A 20,276-nucleotide genomic window follows, 5' to 3' on the forward strand; every position below is an offset into this window, starting at 1 on the left:
CACACGTCACCAGTCAGTACGGCCAATTGTGTGTCCAGATCCATGGGTACTCAAGTAGGTAGCTTTTGGATCTGCACCGATTTTTCATACCCTCATTCTTGGTGAGTCCCTCTGGCTCAGTTACAGAATGCGAAGTGATCATTCCGTCGAAACCCATATATTAAAATAACTTATAGACCCCTGCACCCACCCCCCCCTTTTTTTTTTTCCCTCACCCCTTCTCTGCCTTCGTGTTTTGTTTGCATACTATCACGACTTTCCTTATCAGGAAGTTATTGCCACTGGTTTTATGAGATAATCAACTGGCAATGCATCGTACTACTCATAGCTGGCTTAAACTTCGTGATCCAAATAGGAGGCTCAACCAATCTCATTGAGAGGTTGAGACTATTACGTAGCTGGAGCGGTTTACTGGAAGTCATCTGGCATGGGGACAGACTCGATTCCTGCTCTTATCACTCTCAGAGAGAGAAGAGACTCGGATCTACTCTGTTATCCTACTATCACAAGAAAGAAACGTACTTATCGCCCACCCAAGCCAGTCTCTCAAAGCAGTGAAATATGTAAATGAGGCAAGAGTATTGCACTTGCCTGAAATGTGTAAAGGAGCACACACAGTGCGTCTGGCGGAGGAATAGCACAAGTAATAGTAATTCTAGGACCCTGACATTTGTTGCAACAATCATGATGATTGTGCTCACTGCCCTTGACTGTTTACTTACTACTTTCTTTGTAACAGGGGCGTGTAAGGGATTCGAGCAGGAATTCCAGGCTTGTTAGTGTAGCCTCTGTTAGCCTGCAGCGTCGACGTCACACCCTCTTCTGGCCTCTATGATGCTGGGATACCCCCTTAGCCTGGCCGACGGCAAACGCCTCAAATTTACTACAACAAATGTATTCCTACAACCGTTGAAAAGATATTTCCAACAAATTTGTTTTCGTATTATTCAATTTCCATGTTTCTCATGAAATGTCTAATCAGAACGACGAGCGCGCGCCGCTCCTACAGCATACACGCGGGAATCTCGAGAACGACGAGCGTCATGTGGTGAGATAATAATAAAAAAGAGATGCCGTAGGCATGCTTTCATTATTACTGATCAAGCACGACTGACTGCCTCACAGCAGGTCAAATTCTCGAGCGACGACCAGGACAACCCGCGCGCATGGACAAGAAGACAAAAACTGGCCAACGTGGCCGTCATAGCGTCCATGGCGATCCTGAGCCCGCTGGCCAGCTCCATGTTCACGCCCGGGATCTCAGAAATCGCAGAGGGTCTCGGTACCACACCAGACACTGTTATCGGCGCGACGACCAGCTACGTCGTCATGCTGGGAATGGGCCCCCTCGTGCTGGCACCGCTCTCCGAGACCTTTGGGAGGAAGTCGCTCTACCTATCCTGCTTCACCTTCTTCTCGCTGGTGCAGATTCCGACGGCCTTCTCACCCAACATTGAGACCATGATCACGCTTCGAGCCTTTTCTGGTTTCTTCGGTAGTGTGAGCATCGCTAACGGCGGAGGAACGCTGAGCGACATGTTCTGGCCTGAGGAGAGGGCGACTGTCTTTGGCTGGTACCTGATCGGGCCCCTGCTTGGGCCTACAATCGGTCCCTTGCTGGGAGGCGTCATTGTCCAGAGGTTAGGCTGGCGATGGGTATTCCTGACCCTCGCGCTCCTGTGTGGGGTCAGCGTCACCTCTGGGTTCTTTTTTCTCAGGGAGACATATGTGCTCGTCCTCCTGCAGAGGAGGAAAGAACAACAGGAAAAGGAAGACGGCTCCGCGTGTGCAACCCACTACTGGTTTGAAGGCGAAGACCTTCGACCCATGTCCGTCAAGCTGTGGCACTCGTTCTCGCGCCCGCTCCGCATCCTCACCCAGCCAGTCGTGCTCACCATGTCGGTGTACCAAGCTCTGATCTTCAGCACCACCCACAGTCTGTACACGAATTTTGAAGACATTTATGGCGGCATATACGGCTTCAATACCGAGCAGGTAGGGCTGGCCTACCTCGGGCCGGGGCTCGGGCTGCTCTTCGCCGTGCGGATGATTGTTCCGCACATCGACGACGTGTACAAGAAGCCCCGCGACAAGAACCACGGGGTAGCCAAGCCGGAGTTCCGACTACCGCTTGCGAACATCGGCGCAGTCCTGGTACCTGTGTCGTTGATCTGGTAAGTCTTTACATGAACAACCCACAGGGCAGTTTGGGCTGCCAGTTAGTGTCCACCGTCGTTATGCTGACCGCCCTGCAACTCAGTTTCGCCTGGATGGTTCACTTCCACGTCCACTGGTTTGCAACGATTGTGGCAGCCTTCTTCTACGGCATCGGACAAGTCGTCATCGTCAACTGTACGCAGAATTACTACATTGATGCTTTTGAGAAATTCGCCGCCAGCGCGATAGCAGCCGGGGTAGCGTTTCGGTCCATTTTCGGGGGCGTGGTTCCACTGTTTGCACCTTTGCTCTTCAAATCTGTTGGGTACGGCTGGGGCATTTCGGTTTTTGGTCTGGTCGGTCTGATGCTTGCTCCGGCGCCGCTGCTCTTCTATCACTTTGGCGAACGGATCCGCGCATGGTTTGTCTTGGTCTTGTGAGCTTTGTCTGAGCGGAAGCTTAGTATAAAGCACGACATGTATGTCTTCGCACCGGTCAAATAGAAAGGGAACAGCAAAGGATGAAGAAAGAAATAGAGAAGAGGATAAAGTCATCCGCTAGGAGGGCTGGGTCAGAAAGAAGTATACCCCTCAGCGGCAGACTTGCAGTGAGACAGGCTTGAGGAACTCCCCAAGCATGACCTTCGTTGTTGATATTCATTGTTTTTGGCCTCATTGAAAATAAAAGGTAGCAGGTGATCGACTGCACAAAGAAATAGCTAGGGCTGAAAAGGGAATCACGGATAGAGAGGTGAAGAGGTCAGGCTGGGGGGTACAGGGGATGTAAGGTCCTCGGCTGCAAGGGCTTAGTCATCTGTCACCCCTGTCATCATTCCGAAAGAAAGCTACCCGTCGACAACAACAGCAGACGCGTTCGCGTTGGACATTGGTACTGCCTCAAAAGGAAGTCGAAAGGACAGGTTCCAACTTATTTTGGTCTCCCTTGACGCTCATCACATCTCTTCTTCAACCACTGTTCTCTCCCGCCAGGTTTCTAGCTACCCTCCGTCAAGAAAGAGGGGCAGGCGCATCTTCGCCTTTGTCTGGCCGAAAGCAATTTTGTGGTCGCAGACGGTTCCCTCGCCCCATCTCCTGCTCACCTCGCGCCGCGCGCTGTGCCAATATCCAAGAGTCTCCCGCTGCGATGGCTCCCACCAAGCCAGCGGGCAAAGGTCGCGGCCGTGCTAAGAACAACGAAAACGACGGAACTCTGGACCTCAACATGCCCAGCAACATCACCACCTATAGCGGCGTAGCACCCGAAGCAGCACCAGTCAAGCGCGGTCGCGGCCGCCCTCCCAAGGACCCCTCCGGTCTCCCTCAGCGCATCCTGAACCCCAAGATCTCAAGGACCGGCGTCGGTCGCGGCCGTGGTCGTCCTCCCAAGGATCCCAATGCTCCTCCCAAGACCCCCGCCAAGAAAGCGGCCCCCACCGCTGCCTCCTCGTCAGGCCGCCCCCGCGGCCGACCACCCGGCTCCGGCAAGAAGCAGTCGATCGCAAAGGCCACGGCGCTTGCTATTGCCGGTGCGGAGGGCGCGAGCGGCAGCACACCCAAGTCGGGAGCCAAGGGGGCAAAGAAGGGCCGCAGCTCGAGAGCCAAGAAGGCAGAGGAGGATGTGGACATGAACGAGGGCGTGGGCTATCAGCAGCAGAACTACGAGTTGGAGCTTGGCGAGGGTATGGGATTCGGCGACGACGATGATGATGCTGCCGCTGAGACCGAAGACGGTGGTGAGTGATCACGATTTATCGGCAAGGTTGGAACATCCTCGTGGCCCGGCAGCCCCTCTATGATTTCGCCTTTGTGGTCGTACGGGTGTGCTGACCTGGCATATCGCATAGGATTCCAGGTTGGCACTGCATTTTATCAAGACCCGAACCGCAGCGGTTTCTATGGCATGGTAGGCCGCAAATTCGGCCTCTAGGCTCCAAAACATCACCCAGTTTGGAAAGAGCGTGGCTTTGGGACAGAAACCTTGAAGGGCCGATGGCCAGAGGTTATTCGAGACAGAGTGGTCCCATGGGCTTCATCCTTACTTACGCGAGGATGCGATGCTCATACAAGCAACATTACGCGGTCTCAGCTTTGGGTCTTCATCAGAAATGCAACCGGCACCCATCAGCTCTTTCCGTGAGAAGCACCAGTTCGTTTTTTGTTTCTTGTTGTTTTTTGCTTTACTTCATCTTATCTCGATGCGACTCGCCGCCATTATTGGGCGGTGATGGATGGACGCTGTACAATAGTTGAGCATACGATATGCTTTCACGTGCCGTGCAAGATCTTGGGGTGTCTTGTGTAAAGGATGTGTGGTTGTGATGCAGATTCTCATGCAGAAAACAGGGTATCTCTATCTTGTGCCCAACGCCAGCTGTGATTCCAGATATGCTCATCCGAAAACAAACGCGATCCCCCCCCTACTCCCTCTTCCACTGTTCAAACTCGACCTCCAAATGTTGCTTCAACTCCTTGAATTTATTTCCAAAGTCTTTTCCACACCTCCAACACACTATCGGCCGCTCAGGCCACTTGTCCTGCCTTCGCCTCGCATCGTCCTCGGCCAGCGGGAAATCATCCAGCGGCACAAAGAAATCCGTCGTGAATGAATTATAATGCTTCCGGTGCTTCATCCTCTCACTGTGCATGTCTCGACTCAGGACATGGACATGCAAATGATTCATGCTCGGCACCGCGTGCACGCCCACCTTGACCTCTCGCAGCCAGTTTCTCCCCTCCGGCAGCCTCACATCCCCGTCACCGCCGACCTCCGGCTCCACCTCTCCGTCAAGCACGGCGTTCCGCGCCCTCTCAGCCGCGCTGTGCCTGCCCAGCACCCGCTGTAGCTCCTTGGCGACGAGGTCCCGCAGTACCGCCGTGTCGGCGCGGACCTGCGCGAGGAAGGCGGCGTCGCGAAACGCCTCAAATGGGTGCAGCCTGTTGTGCACCGCGGACCGCGGCAGAAGCAGGCAGTGCACGGTCGCCTTGGGAAACATGTCGTGGATGGCGACGGCGGTGGGCGTGTGGAAGATGACGCGGCTGGAGGGGAACGAGGAGGGGTTCGCGAGGTAGGCGCCGAGGCCGTCGCGGGCTGTCCTGGAGGGATGGTGTAATTTCTGTTCAGGCTTGGGCTTGGGGGCCATGAGCTCCGAGACTGTGTTGAGGCTGGTCAGCTGCTAGCTTCGTGGTTGAGGGCAAAGGTGGACTGACAGGCGCTGCGAGGTATAGGCTTTTCCTTCAATGGCGAAGGTGGTAGAGGCGGCTGCTCGGTTCCCTGTATCTCTTCCTTGGTTATGGCCTCTTCTGGGTCTGAGGGGATGTTGCTGTCGTCGATGTTAGCTCGCTTCCTGTGCGGCGCATCTTGGGCGTCTGCACAGCTTCTCTTAGCCCCAGAGCTCGAGGGCTCATCTGCCATGGCGAACAGTTCTCGGTGATGACCTCGGTGATGACCTCGATGATTATTATCTTCCTTGGACGGTCTCAATGGAACAGATGGACGGCATGTAAGCCATAGTAGACCCAGACAAATTGGTTGTCTCAGCAGGATGGTTAGCATTTGAAGGTTGCGGCATCAGAAAGTGTGAACAATGTCGTTAACATGTGACAAATAGGACATGTGGGTAGCTGCAGCACTATTTCCAAGGGTAGTCGAAGTGGGTTAGTTCCCCACATCCCGTTGGCGCGAACATTTATTGTACTATTCAATCTAGCATATTTCTTTCCCCTCTCAACGTCACTCATCCGGCACACTCCTTCGTTACAGGGTCGTCGTCTACTGAAAACGCAGGCTGACATTGCCCGTGAATTATACAAAACAGCCGCAGAAAGGGGGTAGAAAGAAAATCAGCGACAAATCATGATCCATTTAGACACCTATTTATCAAATCTATGCTGCATCCCTCTGCCATGCCAACGATGCCGTCACGAGTGAACGACCAATTCCCTCAGTTCTCAGACAATATGAGCACTTCCCACCCGAATTTACGCAGAAGGGGCCTTCATCGCACCACCAGCGTGCTGCTCTCCCTCACTGGGGCCATTGGCAGAAGGCGCGAAACCCCCGGCCGTCTTGTGGCTCCCTGAAAGCATGTTCTTGAACTCGGACGAGGACAGAGGTGTCCTCTTCAAAACAGTGCTGTCGGAGCATTGAACAAGCTCTGGACCTCTTCCTGCAGACGGCGACCATGACGCCTGGAAGGCCTCGATCTGAGCCTCAGTCATGCATCGCTTGGCGATCAGGTGATTGCCCTCTAGCTCCGGTACCGGTACCGGTCCAATCAGCTCTGACACGGGAAGATCACGGCCGCTATTTGAATGAGATAGCTCCTGGGTATGCCCGGGGAATACCATCTCGTCTGGCATCCCCTTTGCCTGCTCGCTTATGCCAGGCACCTCCAGGGTGGACGACCTCTGCTGGGGGGCTTGGTGGCCCTGCCAACTGGCTTTCCCCGCTCCGCCGAGCTCTCCATGGGTGTTAGACTCGCCAGCATGCTGATAATTCACCTGCGTGTCGGCGTTTGTTGGCGCGGCTGCGCAGTTCTGAAGCTGCAGCAGCACGATGGCGGCGAAGACTTGGGCGCGCATTGTGTTATTGGTCGTTGGCGTGTTTATGGGGAGATGAGCTGGGATTCGAAAGGGTGGTGTTTGGCACTGCCCAAAAGACACGAGACGGATACTTTTCGAGAAGAAGGGATAATCAAGCCTGCTTGTGAGAGATTGCGGGCTGCTACCAGAGCAGCTGAAGAGAAAGTGAAGGAGAGATTGTGTAGATGGATAGATGGATGTGCTAATGAAGACGGAAATACAACTATCGGAATGTTGGTCGCTGTCAACTTATATAGACGGACCGTGACCTATCTCCCAGGTATTTGGACTGCCTCGATCGCGGTCGAGACAGGAGATGGTGCATGAGGCCTTGTCGCGACCTGGTCCATTGAATGGTCGATCGACCCGGGCCACTTGTTCGGGTCTACCAATTGTGTTGACCAGAGCAGCATCCTGTGTATGGAGTATCAAGATCATAGCTTGCAAAAGGGCGGCTAGGCGATCTTGACCACACACAACGGAAATGCTACAAGTCAACTAGGAGTAGCTTTAGCAAAGTGAAGTGCAGCTACACAACTCGTTCCCACGGATGACAATGCACAAAAGCCTAGGAAAGGAAGTAGTCACCTCAAGCCGGCAGATGGCGTCAATATGAAAACAGGATCAATCACGGCCAGAAAAGCATTCGTCATGTTAGTAGATACTCCGACTTGCAGATCAATCCTCATCAACAACTTGAACTAGGTTTCCATTCCACCATACAGAAAAGAGGCCCGGAAGGAGTTGTGGTGGACAGCGACCCGACCGGGCCCACAACGTCGAACAGCCTTGATTTCTCAGGCTGGCCAGAGTGGGCGAGTATATACATTTTTTTTGGGATTTGCCGGGGAGGGGGGGGGGGGGCAATATTCGTTGCTGTCAGCCTTTCGTCACATGCTTACACTGCGAACAGCATGGGACGCCGGACGGCATTGAGGTGATTCGGTTCCGAGTGAGGACCTTGTGCGGGAGAGCAGGGCCGGTTTACTTATGGGCCGGCCGCGTGTAGGTTGGAGGATTGAGCCCATATACGAGAGTGTTTTGAAACAAAGCCGGGGTATAGACAAGAGAGTGATTTTTTGACATCTTTGAGGCGTGACAGGGAAAATCTCACTTGCATGCTCCTCAGACAGGTCGCGCCATGATTACGGCATAGAAACCAGCGTACGTTTTACAGCCTTGTGAGTTGTTTGATGTTGATCATTCTAAGTATAGGCTTCATCATTATGCTGGTGCTTCTACATTATTTGCTGGTAATTTTGAAGCCTCTGAGCTTCTGCATCGCCCTTCCCACTTGCTCAGATCCATACTTCTGATCGGATCATGGCAGTATTCACTAATCACCTTGGGGTTTCCCATGGCAGGCGATGCCCATAATCCTTGCAGAGATGGACAGCCTCAGGGGAGTTTGAGGGTCAATGTTGTGTGTCAGCACTGATATGTATACTGGTAAAGTGGATCAAGTCTTTGGTGTGCTACTGGAATGTGATGTGGCTCACAGGAAGGAATACGAGTTCCTGTATTTCTCACAGAGGAGCAATTCCTTGCTGGGCGGGCTAGAGATGTGTCTTCTGAAAGTAGGTAGTCTCTGTGGTCACTCCTAGAGGGTGGGACGGACTTTTTGGTAGGATAATCTTTTTTAATAAAAAATAAAATCGCATTTGAAGCAAACTTCGACTTCTTGACTTTATCTTGATGCAAGTGACACGGGTACGGCCCAGGTTTGGAGGAAAATAATCAGAAAGCCACATAGATGACAAACCACAAGATCATAGATGCAAGAGATAATTTCTCGCTCTAATCCAGGCCTCCCAAGGTCCCACCAGCTTACCAAAGTCTAGACACAAGCTGTGTGGCATGTGGCAGGTTGAAGAAGATGATAGAGTCAGTGGTTAGTGATTGAGCCTGTACTGTACAGTGCTACTATTTAGTGGGGTGGCACTGCGAGCCCTGTGTGGTCCAGGGCTCCACCCTTGCACCAGCAAGCCAATTGACCTTGCGCCGTAGAGGCTACCCCACGCTAAAATGGACTGCTACAGTTTGGCAGGTGGCATCAAAACTTTGAGCAACACATCGACTTTCTCACTATATGCATTTTGACCTGGCTTTGAAACCTCCCATCTCGAGTCTCACCTTCTCCAGGTAGACAAATATTTCCGTGGTCCTGGCACAAACACACAGAAAGATCATAATGTCCTGATCACAGTCCTCCAAGTCTTCGTTATTAGGTTGGCTGTTCCAACTTGCAAGATGGTGAAAAAGGGGAAGGATAAGAGCAGCACGCCAGCTTCCGGGGGTTCTTCCTCCAAGGCCTCTGGCAAAAAGGCTGCCCCACCCGAGGATGACCTGCTCATCTTCACCACTGACAAGAAGAAGAAGAAGGACCCTGTGAACAAGGATGAGGGCCCTCCAGAGCCACCGAAACCCACTGTCAAACAGATCATCGGTGGCCAGTCATGGACCGGAAAGCTTCCAGTGAACCTCCTGTCGGAGCACTGCCAGAAGATGAAATGGCAGAGACCCGACTACATCCAGCGCAAGGGCAAAGAGGGGTTTTCCTTCATGGTTGTCCTGAGTGCCAAAAACTCAAAAACCCAAGAGGTGACCAAACTGGAGCCTTTCAAACTTCCGCCCACCCATGTCCACATGGCATACAAGGAGACTTCGCTCGAGGCCAGGCATTTTGCTGCTACATATGGGCTTTTTAGGGTCTGCAGTATGAAGAACATGTCCATGATTCTTCCCCCAGACTACAGGTCTATATGGAGAGAATTCGAAGCCCTGAAGAAACAGGATGTCAAGGAGGGCAAGGCCTGGATGTACGAAGCCGACCCGTTCAAGGCGCTCGAAGAGAGAGAAGCTGCAAAGGCCGCGGCTGAGAAGAAGCGGAAGGAGCAGCAGGCTGCCAAAGAGAAGGCCGCCAGTCTGCCGGGGGCTGCTGGTCTGGTGCTCCGGGGCAATGCCGCAGCATCCGGTGGTGGCGGATACAACCCAATGAAAGGCTGGACCACCGTTCCGAAGATGGAAATGGGTGCCAAGACAAGACAACACTTGGAGAACCTCCTGCGACGCGATACGATATGGAACCCGCACGGTATTGTCATGAGACCAGAGGAGAAGGCCTCCATTGTGAAAGAGTTCCGGAACCTGGGTTTCCGTGCTAGTCATGTTGAAGAAGCCGTGGAGGAGTGCAAAGACCGCGAGGAGACACTGGAGTGGTTGCTAATCCACGTGCCGGAGGACGACCTACCGAAATGGGCCTTACCAGAGAGCTACTCAGCCGGTGTCAGTGTTGGAGCGACGGATCTGCGGAGAGAAGGAGCCGTAAAACGTCTGGCACAGTCTGGCTACTCGATTGAACTCTGCCGAAAAGTCTACGATGACAACAGCGGGGATGAAGGCAAGGCAGCGGAGGCCTTACAGCAGATCCTTCTAAACAGCGGGTCAGAGGCTGAGAACAGCGGCCTTGCAGGAGGACCGGCAACGACTGAAGACCGCGACCAGCTATGGGAGGAGGAGCTGGCGAGCCTGGAGGCGCTGTACAGCGAACAGTATGCCCGCCTAGGAACTGATGTCTGTCAGCTGAAGTTGACCGATGTTACCAACGGGCCCAAGCAGAACGTCGAGGCCTGTATTCATTTCCGCAAATCACCCCACTATCCCTCACATTTGATCCTGTCCGTGATTGCGGACTTGCCATCCTATATCAAGCTCAGCATTATCAAGAAAGCCTTGGCCTACATGGTGGAGTCTCTGCAGGAAGAAGAGATGAAGATGTTCTACGTCATTACCTGGGTACAGGAGCATATAAACGACATCATCGAACGCCCGGGAACTCTTCGTGAGATTGCAGCTGTCTCATCCACAGCTTCGGAGGCGAAAAATCTCTCTACGAGGAAATCGAACAAGAAGTCGCCAAGACGGCCCAACCCTATAACATGGACCCCTGAAAGCAGCTCTATAGGGCGGTGGATGGAGAGGCAGAAGACACAAGCGTTCCAGAAGATGCTTGCTCAGCGTCAGAAGCTGCCTGCCTGGCAGGTCAGAGAGAGTGTGGTCAAGACGGTAACCGAGAACCAAATCACCATCATCTCTGGAGAAACCGGTTCCGGAAAGTCGACTCAGTCAGTACAGTACATCTTGGACGATCTTTATGACCGGGGATATGCCAAGTGTGCCAATATTATTGTCACTCAACCTCGCAGGATCTCTGCTCTGGGACTGGCGGACCGAGTCAGCGAAGAGCGCTGCACGACAGTCGGACAAGAAGTTGGGTACTCCATCCGAGGAGAGAACAGGACGAGCAGGGACACGAAAATTACTTTCGTCACTACCGGTGTACTCCTCAGACGACTGCAGACCTCTGGCGGGCGTGTTGACGACGTGGTGTCGTCTCTGGCAGACGTCAGCCATGTCGTAATTGACGAGGTCCACGAGCGAAGTCTCGACACGGACTTCCTGCTTAGCATCATCCGGGACGTGCTGTCTAGACGCAAAGATCTCAAGCTTATTCTCATGAGTGCAACCCTGGATTCTGCAACGTTTGGTGATTACTTCAAAGCCGATGGTCTGCGAGTGGGATTTGTTGAAATTGCTGGTCGTACGTTTCCGGTGCAGGACTTTTACCTCGACGACATCATCCAACAGACGGGGTTCACAGGACAGCATGATTACGACAGCAGAGCTCTTGACCGGAGTCTAGACGACAAGCAGCGGGTCTCCAAGGTTATCCAGAATCTCGGTATGCGGATCAACTACAACCTGCTCCTCGAGACCGCCAAGGCCATCGACGCCGAGTTATCGCAGACACAAAAATCTGGCGGCATCCTCATCTTCTTACCTGGTGTCGCTGAGATCAATCAGACCTGCAGGATGCTCGGTTCGGTGTCTTCATTGTACGTGCTTCCGCTGCACGCATCCCTGGAGACGAAAGAGCAGAGGAGGGTATTCGCTGCACCGCCTTCCGGCAAGAGGAAGGTTGTCGTCGCGACCAACGTGGCTGAGACATCTATCACGATTGACGACATCGTCGCGGTCATTGACAGCGGTCGGGTCAAGGAAACCAGCTTTGATCCTCAGAACAACATGCGAAAGCTGGAGGAGGCGTGGGCATCTCGTGCGGCTTGCAAGCAGCGCCGCGGCAGAGCTGGACGTGTTCAGGCAGGCAAATGCTACAAGCTGTACACACGTAACCTGGAGGAGCAAACCATGCAGGAGCGGCCCGACCCAGAGATCAGGCGTGTACCTCTGGAACAATTATGCCTTTCGGTCAGGGCCATGGGCAACCAGGATGTCGGCTTTTTTCTGTCCCGAACCCCAACACCTCCCGCGGCACTGGCGGTGGAGGGTGCCATCAAGATGCTCCGCCGGATGGGCGCTCTCGACGGTGACGAACTCACCGCCCTCGGCCAGCAGCTCGCCATGATCCCGGCTGATTTGCGGTGTGGAAAGTTAATGGTTTACGGCGCCATCTTTGGCTGCCTCGACGACTGTGTGACCATCGCGGCCATATTGAGCACCAAGAGTCCCTTCCTGTCGCCGCCTGACAAGAGAGATCTCGCGAAGCAAGCCAAGATGAGCTTTGCCCAGGGAGATGGTGACCTGCTGACAGACCTCCGGGCCTTCCAGCAATGGGACGAACTAATGCAGGACCGTATACCTCAGCGGCAGGTCCGGAATTTCTGCGACGAGAGCTTTCTCTCCTACAACACCCTCTCAGACATCGCCTCGACAAGGACCCAGTACTACTCAGCCTTGAAGGAGATTGGACTCATACGGTCCGCTTCCTCCTCGAACAGTGGACAAAAACGCCCCTCACCATCCATGCCTCTGCTACGCGCCCTCACCGCTTCGGCCTTCAGCCCACAGATTGCACGCATTCAGTTTCCAGACAAGAAATTTATGTCATCGGTATCAGGAGCGGTGGAACTCGATCCGGAAGCCAAGACGATCAAGTATTTCACGCACGAGAACGGGCGGGTATTTGTGCACCCGAGCAGTACTCTATTTGACAATCAGGGTTTCTCTGGAAACGCGGCTTTTGTGTCATACTTCACGTTGATGTCTACGTCCAAGATATTTATGAGGGACCTGACCCGTAAGCCCCCCCCCCCTTCCTTCTCATTTTTCCTGACTGCATCGAGTAGAGAACACCTGAACCTAGTACTGATCAATTTTCACAGCATTCAATGCGTACACACTGCTACTGTTCTCAGGCGCTATCGAGCTAGACACGCTCGGCAGGGGCCTGGTTGTCGATGGCTGGCTCAGGTTGCGCGGTTGGGCGCGTATTGGCGTCCTCATCTCGAGGCTTCGCGGCATGGTCGACGACATCATCGCAAGAAAGGTCGAAAACCCCGAGATGGACCTTGGAAACAACGACGTGATTAGAGCGGTGGTGAAGTTGATAGAGCTAGACGGCCTGGATGCATAGGTGTAGCGTGGCGTTCATAGATGAGCTGGATGCGGCACGTCAAATACGAGGGAGGGAGGAAAACTTGGCATTCTTGTTTTGCTATTCTTCGAAGGGTGCAACAGCGGCCCTGCAATGCAAATCAATTTTCTTTAGGTCTTGACCAGTACAACCCTGCAAGGGAACAGTAACATGTAGTATGCATGTGCAACGTTTGGGCCGCAAAAGAATGGCTTGCGTTGCTCTCTGGAGACGACTGTCGACCTTGTAGATTCGGCCGAAAGAGGGTCGTGCTCGGATGAAAATGGAGTTGTTCCCCTTGCATCCTCGCAGGGTCGTTTTCGTCTCACATGCAGCCGCATGCAAGTTGGAGGTAGCGCTAAGGGCAGAAATGGCTGCCTTAGGCAGAAACAGCCCACCCACACCCTAGCCACCCCCAACTTTCCAGCAGCTAATGCTGCAGCGGGCAAGAGCCAGGAGCAAGGGTGAGGGTGAGCACAGGCCATCGCGCCGCACCCTCGATTGGCAGGGAACGCCTGCAGCCAGCTTCCCAACTCAACTACACCCTATACAGTACCTTCCTTGCTCTGCAGCACACCCGTGCTGTTTATCACTACTGTACTTTTCCCTCCACCCGCCCACCCAACACCACCATTCCCAAACCCTTCCGGCCCGTCAGAACCCTTTCTCTGCCCACCACCTCCCCTTCCTTTCCTTTCCAACACGCGCATCGCATCTATCACAGTTTCTGAACTGCGTCAATTCAGCCTCATTTTGGCTTCTTCGATGCCCTCCGCCCGCCCGCCCCTCATGGACACCTCGGAAAACACCGCGACCCCCTCCCCAGCGCCCGCCTCCACAGCGCGTCGGTCTGGTCGCGAGCGCAGGGCACCTGAGAAGTTCCAACCCGAGGCCGGCGCCGCATCCAAGCGGAAACGCGGCGAGGACGATGACGACGACGTCGAGAACCACAACCCAGCAGCCGACGATGAGGAGTCTGACGAGATGAGCGAGGACGACGACAGCGACGGCGAGGACACACCCGACGAGGAGGAGCAGCGCGCCGCGAGGCGCCAAAAGAACAAGAAGGGCGCGTCATCGCAACCCTCTCGCAGCAGGAAACCTGCTGCGAAGAAGCCCAAGATCAACGGCGCCGGACCCGCGGGTGTCGCGCACTCGAACAGTGTGGGGCTGCCCAGTCGGCCGAAGCCAAAGAAGACGGCACGCGTCGTCACAGGGGACCATCGCGATGGGGATGGTGTCTACGGTAAGAAATGCGGATTTGACGCGTAGAAATACCTGCTGACGCGACACAGCCGATATTTTCGGGTCGGGCGACAACTCCGACGACGTTGCGGGCCGGTGGTACCAGAAGTACCGGGCAGACAACGAGGCGGCCGTCACAGACCTGGTCAACTGCGTCTTGCTGGCATCGGGATGCGATGAGCAGGTGACGGACATTGACATCCGGGATCCGGACAACATTCAGAACCGCTTGTCGGAGCTGCAGGATCTCTACCAAGAAGTACGTCGCGTCGGCAATGATTTGCTGAGATTGCGCGTCGCTGACCATCTAGCAGAAACAAATAACCGACTACCCTCTCGCCAGGGTGAAGGAGAGCAGAGGCTTCCGCGATTACCTCGTCGGTTTCTTCGAATCCCTGATCAATGTCTTGCACGAGACAGGCGCCCTCTATACCGACGAGCCTCTCATGGAAAACATTGCGCGCTGGGTGTATACAATGTCCTCGTCAACTCTACGACCTTTCCGACACACGGCCACGACTGTCGCGCTGGCCATGGAACTGGCTCTGGCAGGCGTCGCGCAAAAGCTCGACGACAGAATCGCAAAGACGTCACAACAAGTGGATACCGAGAGGGGACGCAAGGGCAAGAACAAGAACAAGGATATGCTGGCGAACCTACAGAAGTCCCTGAATGAGGCAGAGCGCAACCGTGAAATGTGCTCCAAGTACATGTTAGACTGCTTCGATGTCGTGTTCGTTCACCGGTACCGTGATGTCGATCCTCGCATAAGGACAGAGTGCGTGGACGCTTTGGGCTCTTGGATCTGGGTGCTACCCACTGTCTTCATGGAACCAGAGTACCTGCGATATCTGGGCTGGTTGCTGTCCGACTTCGTGGCATCTACCCGGCAGGAGGTCCTCAAGCAGTTGTCGAGGATGTTCAAGCGCGACGCGGCCAAACTCGGGCACTTCATCGACAGGTTCCGACCCCGATTGATGGAGATGGCCACACTAGACCTGGACGTGAGCGTCCGCGTTGCGGCTATCAACGTGATCGAGGCTCTGGGCGAGAACGGCATGCTAGAGCCTGATGAAATCGACAATGTGGGCAGGCTCATCTTCGACTCTGAGCCCCGGATACGAAAGGCTGTCGTCAAGTTTTTCGCTGATGTTGTGGAGGCTGCTGTTGAGCAGAAGATCGAAGCCATGGGAGGCGACGAGGTTGTCGACGAGATCTTCCCAGAGGGCGAAGATGTGGAAGAGTCCTTCTCACCCAGGAAAGAGTGGGTTGAGGTCAAGGCTCTAGCTGAGACCCTTGAGGCCTACGAGTCACAATTGGAGGATGACGATGAAGAAGACCGACGTGACATGTCTACTGACATGATCAGTGTCATGGTTCCAGAAACGAGGATGTCACTGGCATCCCAGGTTCTGTACGAGAAGCTGCGCACAGTCAAAGATTGGGGTATTCTCATCGGATATCTCCTCCACGACCACTCCACAAGCACCAAGTCAAATTCAAGGTCCAGGAACTCGGCTGAAAAGACGATTCGGCAACATGTTGCTCCAACAGCAGAGGAGGAAATCATTCTTCTTGAGGTCCTCGTGGCAGCTGTTAAGCAAAACCTTGCGCACATAGCAGACGCCGAGAAGGGCAAGAAAAAACTAATCAGGAGCAACGTGACGGACTCAGCAGAGGATATCGCTTTGAGCCTGGTACAGTCGGTCCCAAAGCTTCTGAACAGATTTGGAGCAGCTCCAAAGGCTGTCACCACCGTGCTCCGGCTTTCGCACCTGCTGGACCTTGACGTTTTCGAACAGCTCCACCAAGATTCTTCCACGTTTGAGCACTTCTTGGATAGTATCTGTACCCAGTTCTCGAGGCAGGAGGACAAGGATGCAGTCTCAGATGCCGCTTTTGCGCTCCTTCGAGCTCGCAAATGCGATGAGTTTGAGGAGACTGTTGACCTGAAGATCTCAGAATTGTGGGAGAACTCCATCGATTCGCTACGGAATCTGGACCGGGTCAACGACCTTTCAAAACGCGGCGAGCTGAATGCGGCTGTCTTGTCGAGCCTCTCCAGCACGCTACTAAAAATCAGCAGCCTCGCCAAGATCAAAAACTGCGTCGACATTCTCGAGACCGAAGGCAGGGGCTCAGGCGCCAAGACTCCCGTCATCGACGTCTTGGTCAAAACTGTACACCGAGGTCGCTTCCAGCAGCCCGACGAGGAACTCGATGACATGGAGGACGAGGCCACCTCGTTTGCTATCAAGAGCTGCCAGCTCTACTTCATGTGGAAGGTCGTCTCGATCACACGCGATATTGAGACACAGGTGGACATCCCGGCTAATGCGATCAGTCGCCTTGCGGGCCTGAGGAAGCTTTTCCAGACAAACCTCATCCATACATTCTCTTCCAGGGCCATCAATGACGATCTCCGCCTCTTCGCGACTGGTAGCCTCTGCGACCTTCACGTCACTTTTGCGTCGATCAAGCGCACCCTCAATCAGTGGTCAGCGGTCGGTGCATCTAAGAAATACGCTGGCCTGCTGGCGCTGAATCAAGAGATTCAGCCCGGTCTCGTTCCCGAGCTCATCAATATTTTCGATGGCGCCGAGCGCGCCTACGCCAAGAAGGCCAAGAAGCACCTCAACGAGCCTGCCGAAGACGAGGACCCCATTGATGATGATCAGCTGTCAGACGCAGAGGATGAAGAGGATCTTTCGGACAGCGAGAAGCGAGCAGCGGAGCTGCGCGCTGAGAAAAGCCTGTGTGAGCTAGCTCACAAGTACGTTCTTGCGATCCTGACACGGGTCGTGGACCAGACCGGTCCACATGCCGGCAAGCTCAGGAAGCGCCTGCAACGCAATGCCACGAAGCTAGGCAAAAACTTCCAGGACGCGGTGGCGTACCTTGACGAGAGGAAGATACGCGAGGCAGAGGCCGCGAAAGCTCGGCGCGCTGCTGCATCCAAAGCCAGAAGTAAGGCACCCGCCGCCAATGTCAACAGGGAGCCTGCCAAATCGGCCGAGATAGTGGTTGCGGGCGATGAATCTGACGAGGAAGAGCAGCCTGAGGAGGGAACGGAGGAGGATTTAAGGAGACGCGAGCTGTTGGAAGATCCCGTTGAGGATCCCGAGAGCGACGCTGATGAGGCTGGGATTAATGCTGCTGATGATGAGTCTATCCTGGGCGACTGAGGAGAAGGTTAATCTGTAAAAGTTCCGGAGGAGAGCCGGGGTGGTGCCGGGGGGGGGGGTGGATGGTGTAACGGTGGTGAGCCTCTGGGAGCCTGGCGTTTTGCAGAGGCGTCGATATGATACTATTGCGTTGATGATGGATAGGAACGAACGTGCAACACATTTCTGGGCTTCTTCATGTCTGATGATCGTTTGCATCTCTTGTTGAGGGTCGCGCATTGGACGAGCTCGTGAGTGCACGGGATCAAGGACACATATTTTTTTTTTTGCAGACCGCACTATTACGTCGGCATAGCAAGCGCAAAATTCACTCCTTGCAATGGAACTGTACATATTCTTTCGGATTTGACCTTGTGCTTGCTTGCCCGCATGTGCCTTTTTAGGCGAGAGCGCGCCATGCAGACCAGGCATAATACAATTGAATGTGGTTAGCTCACTGAATTGTGTCATGATATCGTTTGCGTGTGAGATGCACAAAAGCCAACTCCCCCGGTGGCGAAGTAAATTATCAGTCGTTGGCAATCTTTGTCCCAAACAGCCCAAACATTCTCTGCCACTGCTTCTCTCCCTCCTCGTTGGCCAGGCTGATTCCATACTGCCGGATGCAGCACGTGAAGGGTCTGTTGGTCAGCTGGCTCGAGCCAGGGATGTACTCAGCAGCAACCTCTCCACCGGCACCACCATTGCTACCACCAACAGCTGTATTGTCCTCCACATCGCTCGAGTCTGCGGGTGGCGCCTTGAGGGGGTCTCTTGTATGCTGCCTCCTCTTGGCCTCCGCCCTGCTCTTGCGCTCCTCGAGGTTCCCCCACAGCCTGAACATCTGCTCCCGAAGGGCACGCAGCAGCTCGCTGTTTGCGGCGGAATGCAAATCAGCGGCATCGTCGAGGCCTGTGAGGCATTGTGCGTCGAAATGGTCGACTAAAACCCAGACAGTGGCGGGGTTCTTGCCTTTGGGGAGGGGGCCGGCGGCGATGCACTCAAGCTTGAGTGCGAAGCGCCACTCCCAGACAAGGCGGGTGCCACCAGGAGCTGAACGGTCAGAGTCGGGATCGCTGCTTTCGTTGTCGGAAAGGGCAGGGTACTCTGTTACTTGGCGGCTGACGGAGAAGTCTTTGAGGTTGACGGGGTGGAAGTCTATCACTCGGGCATTCGTGCGGTATCTGGCATTGGTGAATGGGAGTTCGATGGTTGTGGGGGTTTGATTGATCGTAGTCTGATACAAGACTGGTTCGAGGATAGAGGAGAGAGGGACGATTTCTTGGTCTGGGTATTCACTTTTGACTTGAGGGGCGGAAACTATTAGCAATGATCGGAGGGGGAAGAACCAAGAAGAACAGAAAGCTGATGTCCGGTGTACTTACTGAGGGGATTCAAGCCAAGGGCTGCCTTCTGCTTTGCCTCTTGGTCCTCAAATGCTTTCCTTTTTTCTTCACGTTGCCTCGCCCGTTTGCCCTTGGAGCTATCTTCCTTGATGAGGTCCTCAAGTTTCCTCTTCTTACCAGCCTTGAGGGACCGCCTATCCTCTTTCTCGTAATCCAGCTTCCTCCGGAGGGCCTCAAATAAGTGAGGGTCAATCGATTCGCGGTCCGCTTGAGGATCCAAAAGGACTACATAAACCCTACCAGGATATTGGCGGTCTCCCCTTAGGAAGGCCTCGATATTGGTGGCATTGTGGCCGTAACCGATCTGCACATTGCGCAAGCGCACCCAGTCTCCTCCGTGGACGTTCTCCCTAATGTACTCGGCGTGCGGCTCCCAGCATGTGACCTGAAGTGACTTTTTGCCAGGCGGGCCCATCCAGTTTCCACTACTCTCCCTGGAAGCCGCATCGTGCTTTTTGCGAAATCCGTCTGTGTAGCCGTACGGATCACCGTCGCCAGATGGAACACCGTCGTTCCAACCTGCGCCTTGTTTGGTGGTCCTGTTGAAGAAGTTATGATTCTCGGTGTAGTCGGACACCCACAGAGTCATCCTGTCGCCGAAGTCAAAGGGCTCCCTGACCACCTGGACGACGAGGTCGGCAAAGTTGTGATCTCCGACGTCCTGGAGCAGCCTGAACTTGTCTTTGACGTTCAAGGACTGCTGGGCCCTGGCAGAGAATTCTTGTGGGTCCGGAACGAAGCTCTTGTCTATTCTGTCGAACAGCGAGAGCACGTATCTGTTCTCCCTTTCATCTGGCTTACGGATGATCTTTCTCGTTGGTACCTTGAGTGCGCCGGAGGCCGACCCTGACTTTTTGCAGCTGAGAAGTCGTTGAGAATCGTATACATGTATGTCTGTGCTGTACGAAGACAGCAGAGATGGGCCGCCGCCGTAGATCTGAAATTTAGCGGAGAAGACTACAACAATATCGCCGGCCTGCACGCTGGGCATTTCTTCCTCACGGCGAAAAATGTTGAAATCGATGCCATCGTTGTCCTCCTCTGTAGATGTGTCATACAAGGTTATGCAGCACTTGAAATCTGAGAACTTGTGTGTCAGTCTTTTGGGACCTGAGTGCTGAGCGACGCCAGAAAGAGAGAGACCCACCAGCGCCTCTGGTAGGGACTGGCAGCCTGTGATCCTTTACAGCGCCAATTACGCTGACTTGTCTGTGGGGAGTCACGTCCTGATCTAGAAGAGCACGAATGGGCGTGAAGCTTGAAGGAAGGTCCATGCTGTCCTGGGCGTCGC

General features: G+C 54.2%; 6 protein-coding genes across 6 annotated transcripts; 3 read left to right on the top strand and 3 right to left on the bottom strand.

Moving 5' to 3' along the window:
* Positions 1-970: 970 nt before the first annotated feature.
* Positions 971-2,718, top strand: M406DRAFT_326148 (membrane transporter; the record flags this gene model as incomplete). Its single annotated transcript, XM_040920048.1, has 5 exons — positions 971-1,048; positions 1,126-2,174; positions 2,261-2,578; positions 2,621-2,635; positions 2,694-2,718. 5 exons carry the CDS (start codon positions 971-973, stop codon positions 2,716-2,718), a joined length of 1,485 nt encoding a protein of 494 aa, XP_040781687.1.
* Positions 2,719-3,452: 734 nt separating this feature from the next.
* M406DRAFT_354544 (uncharacterized protein) lies at positions 3,453-5,156 on the bottom strand. Its single transcript, XM_040922949.1, has one exon. It carries the CDS (start codon positions 5,147-5,149, stop codon positions 4,574-4,576), a length of 576 nt encoding a protein of 191 aa, XP_040781688.1. The 5' UTR covers positions 5,150-5,156; the 3' UTR covers positions 3,453-4,573.
* Positions 5,157-6,134: 978 nt separating this feature from the next.
* M406DRAFT_67108 (uncharacterized protein) lies at positions 6,135-6,737 on the bottom strand (the record flags this gene model as incomplete). The annotated part of the gene is made up of 1 exon (XM_040925043.1): positions 6,135-6,737. The coding sequence occupies one exon, from the start codon at positions 6,735-6,737 to the stop codon at positions 6,135-6,137; it is 603 nt and encodes a 200-aa protein (XP_040781689.1).
* Positions 6,738-8,987: 2,250 nt separating this feature from the next.
* M406DRAFT_59629 (uncharacterized protein) lies at positions 8,988-13,170 on the top strand (the record flags this gene model as incomplete). Its single annotated transcript, XM_040924645.1, has 2 exons — positions 8,988-12,834; positions 12,920-13,170. 2 exons carry the CDS (start codon positions 8,988-8,990, stop codon positions 13,168-13,170), a joined length of 4,098 nt encoding a protein of 1,365 aa, XP_040781690.1.
* A 765-nt stretch (positions 13,171-13,935) lies between these two features.
* Positions 13,936-17,600, top strand: M406DRAFT_247605 (STAG-domain-containing protein; the record flags this gene model as incomplete). Its single annotated transcript, XM_040916471.1, has 3 exons — positions 13,936-14,416; positions 14,466-14,674; positions 14,730-17,600. The coding sequence occupies 3 exons, from the start codon at positions 13,936-13,938 to the stop codon at positions 17,598-17,600; spliced, it is 3,561 nt and encodes a 1,186-aa protein (XP_040781691.1).
* Positions 17,601-18,066: 466 nt separating this feature from the next.
* Positions 18,067-20,259, bottom strand: M406DRAFT_285477 (uncharacterized protein; the record flags this gene model as incomplete). The annotated part of the gene is made up of 3 exons (XM_040918618.1): positions 18,067-18,884; positions 18,965-20,065; positions 20,133-20,259. The coding sequence occupies 3 exons, from the start codon at positions 20,257-20,259 to the stop codon at positions 18,109-18,111; spliced, it is 2,004 nt and encodes a 667-aa protein (XP_040781692.1). The 3' UTR covers positions 18,067-18,108.
* Positions 20,260-20,276: the final 17 nt, after the last annotated feature.

The sequence above is a fragment of the Cryphonectria parasitica genome (genome assembly GCF_011745365.1).
Source record: "Cryphonectria parasitica EP155 unplaced genomic scaffold M406scaffold_1, whole genome shotgun sequence".
Classification (NCBI taxonomy): domain Eukaryota; kingdom Fungi; phylum Ascomycota; class Sordariomycetes; order Diaporthales; family Cryphonectriaceae; genus Cryphonectria; species Cryphonectria parasitica.